The sequence below is a fragment of the Ostrinia furnacalis genome, unplaced genomic scaffold (genome assembly GCF_004193835.3).
Source record: "Ostrinia furnacalis isolate ACB-3 unplaced genomic scaffold, ASM419383v2 OfSCF0558, whole genome shotgun sequence".
NCBI lineage: Eukaryota > Metazoa > Arthropoda > Insecta > Lepidoptera > Crambidae > Ostrinia > Ostrinia furnacalis.
Window position 1 is genome coordinate 17,687 of NW_021130797.1, and position 9,282 is coordinate 26,968.

At 36.2% G+C, this 9,282-nt stretch overlaps 1 protein-coding gene across 1 annotated transcript; it reads left to right on the top strand.

Annotated features, from left to right (window-relative positions):
• Positions 1 to 5,214: 5,214 nt before the first annotated feature.
• Positions 5,215 to 8,648, top strand: LOC114366178 (paternally-expressed gene 3 protein-like; the record flags this gene model as incomplete). Its single annotated transcript, XM_028322955.1, has 1 exon — positions 5,215 to 8,648. A coding segment is annotated over exon 1 (3,434 nt), but the record flags the coding sequence as incomplete, so codon positions are not given.
• Positions 8,649 to 9,282: the final 634 nt, after the last annotated feature.

The following is a 9,282-nucleotide window of genomic DNA, read 5'->3' on the forward strand; positions in this document are numbered from 1 at the left end:
AAACCAAACAGAATCACTTGAAAGTCTTGAAACTGAATTAGCCCAGCGTGTCAATCGATCCCACTTGTGGGCTGGACGCGGGCCAGCTGGGATATTTATGTTGGTAAGGATTGGGATCCAGTGGGAGATGGGAGATATTTTTTAGAATAGAATAGAAGTAAGTACCTACGATTTTAAACTTTCGCGTTCCATTTCAATTAAAATAGTAAGACACGGGTCATAACTTGACTTTTAATGTAACTCATTAATAAACGTCGCGTTAAGACCCGTGTCTTACTATTTTAATTAGAAGTAAGTATAAGTTCCTAGCTACTTAGGTACTTAGGTAAGTGCCTAGTTATTAATTGCTTACCTTGATGTCTTTCGTTTGCCTACCTGTCATCATCATCTTATTTAGTCTCCATTGCAGAAGCACGACTTCCAGGGATAAAAATGAGGTTTTGGAGTCCAAATCTTGGACTAAGTACGCACTCTCCCCAGGCTGACCAGTCCACGGGAAGAATATACGGAATGATAGGTGTTAAGANTATCCGGCGCCGGGTACCCGGTCGTGAATGTATGGGCATGCCGGATTAATTACGCCGGAACATGTGAAAGCTACGTACCATGCCCATACACTTCACCACCGGGTACCCGGCGCCGGATAGCCGGCAACCGGAACGTGTGAAAAGGCACTAACAGTGCTACATCGAGTTGAAATGGCGCGTTACGTTACGCTTGAGTAGATTTTTTTACTCAAAAGTGACGTCACGCGACCTTTCAACTCAATATAATACTGTAATTATTCGATTATGAAAAAAATTTAAAAATATGTGTACAATTTTTTTTTATTATCTGTCTGACGGACAAATAGAATTTCGATTTCATTACCCAGTCATCATCCCTTTGCGGGACACTGCAAACGGGATGCTCGTCTGAATGTTGATAGATATTTAAAAAAAACCTACCTACTACTAAATGGGGCCCTGCAAAAGACAGTTCCTGCAAAAAACGGGATCTCTCCATGGGAACAAGCCCAAGTGAGAAATATGCGAACATCAGGCAGGCCTCCTCAACACGCTTGGCCTTGTGATAAGACAATAGTGTACTTAGGCCAATTCGTCCCTTTTGCCTCTGATAAATTTATTGGTCCTCCTGTAATGGAGACTACACGTCTTGAAGATGATTATCTGGGGGCACGGCAGTGCCCCCGCCAAGTCGAGCGCGAAGCAAACACTGCCGTACCATCCTTTACTGGAACCATTTCGCCGCATTTTCAGGCCCCTATTTGAGAACCTCTGGATAAGACCAGAACACAGAAATTTTCGTCATCTAGTAAGCTATAATCACATACTTAAAATCCAAAATTTCAAGTCTGTAGGTCATTTAGTTCCGAAGTTAAGCGAAAGCAAAGTTTCGCATTTACGACACTCACTCACTCACTGATGATCATCAAAATAGAACTAGTACTTCCCATAAACTCAGAGAGCTGAAATTTGGTACAGAGTTAGGGTTTAATGACCACATAAAGGGAAAACTATAAAAACTAGGAAAATCGAAGATCTGGAGTAACACCACATTCATATAATCAATACTACTCCGGCTCCGTGGTGGTCGCCTGTATCGCTNTAATAGTCTGACTTCAAGACAGGTTCCACCAACTGTTCAGTTCATCCTTGGATAGTCCAATAGTTGCTTTGAAATGTACGTCATGAGGTTTCTTGAAGCTCAATATCTTTCGTAAATTATAACGAAGAGTTAATAATAATCTATGTTTTAAGTATCGAGTGTTTTGTTGGCGTCTAGACAAATGGGTGTGAGATGTGATGACATCCAAGTAATATGGCTTTCCGCCAGTCCCATTTTACTATTACGTGTTTATTATGATTTGAAAAATAATTGGTATTTTTTATTTCAGACTGGCAACACTATCGTTGAGAGCGCACTCCGCTTCGCGCGGGGATTGTTCGAGGCTCGGCACAGCGCTCGCGAACACGCTCGGCGAGCTTGCGCGAACTGCTGCTAACCGAGCGGCGAACAATAATGGTAAACTTTTTATTTTGACTTGAGAAATAGTTTTTTTGGTACGCAAAAAAGCTCTCTAATAGGAATCGAACCCGCGACTTCTGGCTAAAAGAAGTACAGATAACCGTTGTTTTGTTCTGTCTAAAATTAAAACTGTCAACGAAATAGTTTGAACTTGGGTTAGATTAGATCACATTGACGTCATAATCAACGAGAATGACCTACACACGCAACATAAAATGATAATTTTACTCACTCTACCTTTACTAGTTTCTAAATCCGAATCAAATGTGTCTCACACCTATTTATTATAATATTGCGGCAACTCCGGCGGACTTGGTCCAGCGCCAGATTTCTGAAAGAAACTCATATTAATATTCGTGTAATATTCAAGTGACGGACACAAGTGAAATAGATGCAGTTGGCTTTGTTACCGTCGTATGAATCGAGTTAAATGAAGTTATGCACGATTTTTTGCTAGCCTTGATGACAGTACCAAATCATCCTGTGCTAGCCTGTGCTTTTAAAAATCTGTTTTTTTAATTAAGCTACATAATTTAGAAATCTCGTCGTGACTCATTCCATACTTTGAAAGACCTACCATCCTATGGTGGTATTATTAGTCATGTAATAATACTATTCTATTACTAATCGCGTAGGATATTTTAATAAGGCTGAGTTGCACATCTTACTTTGACTTTAACAAACGTCAAAAATCTGTCAAAAAAAATTTTAAGGAGCCCCGGTTATTTTTAAACTTACTGTGAAAGTAAGTTAGTGCAACTCAGCCTTAGTGTAGGGAATTTCAATCTAGATGTAGCCAAATAATAACTGGGAAGAAAAGTCAGAAGAACAATCATGCCTACTGAGTCTATATCTATTATAGTCTTAAAAAAGTGTAAATTTTTTTCACTCAAAAAAAGCAACTAGCTTTCTTCAGTGTTATTTTTGAAACTGTTTGAAATTGCTAACGGTTAATGATACAACTTTATTGTGTAAACAATGTAATGTTTGACTTTGAAATATTTTGCATTTAATACGAAACATGCAATGTGAAAATAAAAATTCCACGCAATGTTAATAACTTTATTGTGAGAATCTCGACCTAATACAGAATACTGTAATAATACCATCAGACCTCTCCAACCCTTCTGGTGAGCGTGGAGAATCATCATCATCATCATTTAGGCCACAGGACGTCCACTGCTGAACATAGGCCTCCCCCAATGATTTCCACATCGCCCGATTGGTAGCGGCCTGCATCCAGCGCCTTTCTGCTACCTCTATACATGAGGTCCGCTTTGTGGGGAGTGTAGGCGTCCAAATCCTCCACTTTCCGCTGGTAATTTAGAGACATTCTTCCTACTGCCGTGACCTATGATTATAATAAGAAATATATTCTTCATGTTGCCAATAATAGCATAATCTTCTTTTGCAGCCGTAAACGAAGCAAACAAGAAGCGAAAATTGTCTAAGAGCCAAAAGGCGAAGATCCAAGCGAAACAGCGGACAGCCCTCGCTGTCAAAAAGAAGGCAGCCGCCGCTGCCGCGGCCGCCGCTGCCAAAATGGCGTCAGTGGCCTAGAAATTCCCTGAATCCTTCTGAAGAAGTTTTAGTTAAAATTAACCTAAACACAAATTTTTAATGGCGCATAAGAGCTTGTTCTCACGGAGATATCTAGTTTTTGCAGGTTTTTTTTTTGCACAATCCAGAAATTCAAACACACATAAAAATGTGTTCACACAACGACTGTGGGAACGAGCCCTAAGTTAATATTTTTTTGTTAAATTAAATTTAACTTTGGTGGATATTTATATTTATTTTAATTTGGTGGATATTATTAATAAAACATTGAATGTTCTTGGTGTTGACACAATCATAACTAAGTACACTGAAGTAATATTTTTTTATAAATTGATGTCTGCAGCTTTTTAAAACCCTTAACCCAATAGGATATTAATTTTGTTATTTCCTTTCCTTTCTTATTTAACTTGTCCCTTCGCGAAGTTCGGGACGTTTAGATACATTTTTTTTAATAAAAAAATAATAGTACCTAATATTATTACGTTTAATGGAGACAGCAATATTGTTACTGAAGCTAAGTAACAATTTATTGAAAAAGTATTAAACTATAAAATTATTCTAATATTATGTGTTGTAAGATATTTTCTGTTGATGGCTGCAATAGAATGCTAGAATTACTGTACGAATGACTGAATTTAGGAGATTTTTATAAAAAGACGGTGTGCAATAATTGTGTTGTTTATTGTCTTTATTAATATTAAAATTTAATTTAAGTTTAAGAAAACCAATAATTAATATTAATTGTATTTTTATTTAATAGAATAACTGAAATATTATGGACTAAGTTACTCTTAAAAGAGCTTCTAGTGTATAAATTGTTGTTTTTTGTAATAAACTGTTTCGTATGACTTGAGTTTGTTTTATTTGACGTCTTGGAACATTTTTATCAAGAATCTACTAAAATAGTAGAATTTCATTAGCATAGCAACACCGCTGATGTTAAATTGATCCGGAAAAAATAATGGAATGACGAAGTTTAACAAGAGAGTTTAAAAAAAATAGATTTGAAACAGTATTTCGCTCATACCAAATATTTTTCGGATTCGAATCGAGTCAGTCGAAAACGACCACAGATGGAAAACGACTCCGAACGTTCTGTCGAATGGAACGTTAAAAAAATGACATTGACAGTTGCATAATTCGGCGAAAAAATATACCGAAAAATTTAATTTTATGAATGAAATTCATGATTACAGTAGAATCCCGATTATCCGGATCAATTAAAACCAGGGGTGTTCCGGATAATCGAAAATCCGGATAATCGATTTCAAAGTAAAATTAAATAATAATTAACTTTTTACTATAGAAAAGACGACGTCTACAAACGACATTTAGACCATTGAGTGAATCCATTTCTTTTAACAATTAACCAAGACGACGTCCGTACCGTGTTACGGTGGCGGCGCCGAGCCGTATCAGAGGCGGTGCCGTGCTGTGGTGATGGGTCCAGGTCTTAAATCGGTAATTAGAGCCGTGAAGTACGAGTCCGGATAATCGGATATCCGGATAATCGAAGTCCGGATAATCGAGATTCTACTGTATTTAGTTAATTTATTGCTTTATTTACTGTTCTGTTTGTATAGTGTAAATATAAAAAGTTTTCGTTGTAAAACCCAGGAATTTAAGATGTATGACTTAGAAGTTGGAATATACCGAGTTTCTGAAGAAGACTTGGGCCTTGTGACTGCTAACATAGATTATGAGTTACAGAAGTATCATAGTAATCCACAGACAGCTGTATACGTTTATGAGCCACAAGTACCTGAGGTTTTTTATGAAAAAACTATTGCTGACCAATATTATGAAAAACAACTTAGAGAAATAACTCTTTCTGACCAAGATTATGATGAACAAACTTTGCCTGACCGAAATTATGATGAGAAACATATTTCTGCCCAAAGTTATGAGGATTGCAATCAACAACATTATGAACAAGCTATTGTTGACCAAAATTATAATCAAGAGTATGATGAACAAGTTATAGCTGACCATTACGAGCAAGAACGTAATGATGAACAAATTATAGCTGACCGAAATTACGTTCGAGAACATATTGACCAAGCTAGTGCTGCTCAATATGAAAAAGAATATGGTGAACAACCTGTTGCTGGCCAAAATTATGAACATGAATATGATGAACAAGTTATAGCTGACCAAAATTATGAGCAAGAACCAAATGAACAACTTATTGCTGAAAATTATGAGCAACCAATTGATGGCCAATATTTTGAGCAAGAACATGCTGAACAAACTATTGCTGACCAAAATTCCGCGCAAGAATATATTGTCCAAGCTAGTGCTGATCAATATGAGCAAGAATATATTGAACAATCTATTAATGAACAAAATTATGAACATGAATATATTGAACAATCTATTACTGAACAAAATTATGAGGAAGAATATGTTGAACAACCTATAGCTAACGAAAATTATGAGCAACCAATTGATGACCAATATTTTGAGCAAGAACATGCTGAACAAACCATTGATGACCGAAATTACGAGCAAGAACATATTGACCAAGCTAGTGCTGATCAATATGAGCATGAATATGATGAACAACCTGTTACTAATAAAAAATATGAACAAGAATATATTGAACAACCTAAAACTGAAGAAAATTATGAACTAGAATATGTGGAAAAACCCTTAGCTGACAAAAATTATGAGCAACAACCTATTGTAGACCAATATTATGAGCAAGAACACAATGAACCACCTATTGCTAACCAAAATTATGAACAAGAATATGATGAACAACCTATAGTTAACGAAAATTATGAGCTGCAGCCTATTGCAGACCAATATTATGAGCATCCTGTTGCTGACTATTATGAAGAAGTACATAATGGCCAACCTGTTGGTGACCGTTATGAGCAAGAATATGATGAACAACCTATAGCTGATGATAACTATGAGCAAGAACATATTGAACAACCAATTGCTGAACATTATGAGCTAGAATGTGATGAACAATCTATTGCTGACGAAAATTATGAACAACAACCTAATCCTGATCAATATTATGAACAACCTGTTACTGACTATTATGCAAAAGCACAAGATAAACAACATGTTGCTGACCGTAATGAGCAAGAATATGAGAAACAACCTATAGCTGATGAAAATTATGAGCAAGAATATATTGAACAACCAATTGCTGATGAAAATTATGATCAACAATCTATTCCTGATCAATATTATGAACAACCTGTTGCCGAATATTATGAGGAAGCACATAATGAAGAACATCTTATGTCTAACGAGCAACAACATATTGACCAAGTTACTGCTGATCAATATGAACAAGAATGTGATGAACAATCTGTTGCTGACCAAGATTACGAACAACAACATATTGTTGACCAAAATTATGAGCAAGAATATGTTGAACAACCTATTGCTGGCGAAAATTATAAGCAAGTTTATGATGAACAACCTTTGCCTGAACAATATTATGAGCAACAACCAAATGAACAACGTATTGCTGACCAACCTATAACTGACGAAAATTATGAGCAGCCTATTGCAGACCAATATTATATTGTTGACCACAAATATATACAAGAATATGATGGACAACCTATTGCTGATCAAAACTATAAGCGAGTATACGACGAACAACCTATAGCTGACGAAAAATATGAGCAACAGCCTATTGCGGACCAATATTATGATCAACAACATAGTGAACAACCTGTAGCTGGCCAAAATTATGTACAAGAATATGATGAAGAACCTATAGTCGACCAAGATTATGATCAACAGTATAATAAACAACCTATTGCTGACCATTATCAGCTAGAATATGATGAACAACCCATTGCTAACGAAAATTATGAACAACAACCTATTTCTGATCAATATTATGAACAACCTGTTGCTGATTATTATGAGGAAGCAAATGATGACCAGTCTATAGTTGACCAAAATGATGAAAAACCTATAACTGACCGAAATTACGAGCAACAACATGTTGACCAAGGTACTGCTGATCAATATGAACAAGAATATGATGAGAAACCTGTTTCTGACCAAGATTATGAGCCACAATATATTGTTGACCAAAATTATGAGCAAGAACATGTTAAACAACCTATTGCTGGCGAGAATTATAAGCAAGTTTATAATGAACAACCTATGCCTGAACAATATTATGAGCAACAACCAAATAAACGACTTGTTGCTGAACAAAATTATAAGCAACAACACATTTTTGACCAAAATTATGAACAAGAATATGTTGAACAACCTATAACTGACGAAAATTATGAGCAACAGCCTATTGTAGACCAATATTATGATCAACAACATAGTGAACAACCTGTAGCTGACCATTATGAAGAAGCACATAATGACCAACCTGTTGGTGACCATTATCAGCTAGAATATAATGAACAACCCATTGCTGACGAAAATTATGACCAACGAACTATTCCTGATCAATATAATGAACAACATTTTGCTGAATATTATGAGGAAGCACATGAACAACCCATTATAGCTGACCAAAATAATGAACAACCTGTTGCTGATCAAAATTATGAGCAAGTAAATGATGAACAAACTTTGCCTGACCAGTATTATGACCTACAATCCAATGGACAGCCTAATTCTGAGCAAAATTATGAGCATCCTGTAGCTAACCAATATGAGGAATCACATCATAAACAGCCTAATACTGGCAAAAATTATGAGGAACAACCTGTTGCTGACCAAAATTATAAGGAACAACCTATTGCTGACCAAAATTATAAGGAACAACCTATTGCTGAACAAACTTATGAGGAACTACCTATGGCTGAACAAAATTACGAGAAAGAACCTGTTGCTGAAGAAAATAATAATGAACAGCCTTTTTCTGTCCAACTACATAATGTGCAATCTGATGCCGACCAAAATATGGAACAAACTATAGCTGACCAAAGTAATGATCCACAGCCAGCTACAAACAACACTGTGCTGACAACTTCTAACAAAGATTTTGTGAACTTCTCACTTGAAGAAAGTCAATTTATTCTTTTGACTGTACCATCAACTAATGACTCGATTTTGATGTAAGTTACAAACTTTACCTCTTCATTTATTATAATTTATAATATTGGAAAAGATAACACATGCTTTTAGCTCTGTTGCCTAGTGTCCGGTCGCCGAGCACGTAGAATTTCGTCCAATGACCCCAAGCTACCCACCCTTATCGCTCGCGCGTAATTATATTGCTGTCGCGCGTAGCTTGGGGTCATTGGACGAAATTCTACGTGCTCGGCGACCGGGCTTTAGAAGTCTTAACAAGCTATCATAGCTAAAGAGCTAAAATAAAATTCTTTAGCAGTCCCAGTTTTCATCAAAAGAAGATTCATGAATGATGCTTTAAAAGTTAAAAATGTCTCATATTTTCTAAGGTCACGGAATGTCTCGATATTTAATTTTTTTAGGTATTAGTTTGTCATTGAAACTTTCTTAATTCTCATCAATTCAAATCTTAGACCACTATCTACTTACTGCTATGGTTCAATGTTTTTCTTTCATGAACTGTTACAGAACATCAACGCCTGTAAAAGTGGTGTTGGCGCCAATTGCTGCAGTCCCCAATAAAGCGCCAAACATTTTTAAAGTCACAGCCTCAAAGAAAAGGAAGAGAAATCCAATACCACCTTTACTGAAATGTTCACAATGCACGTACACCACCAC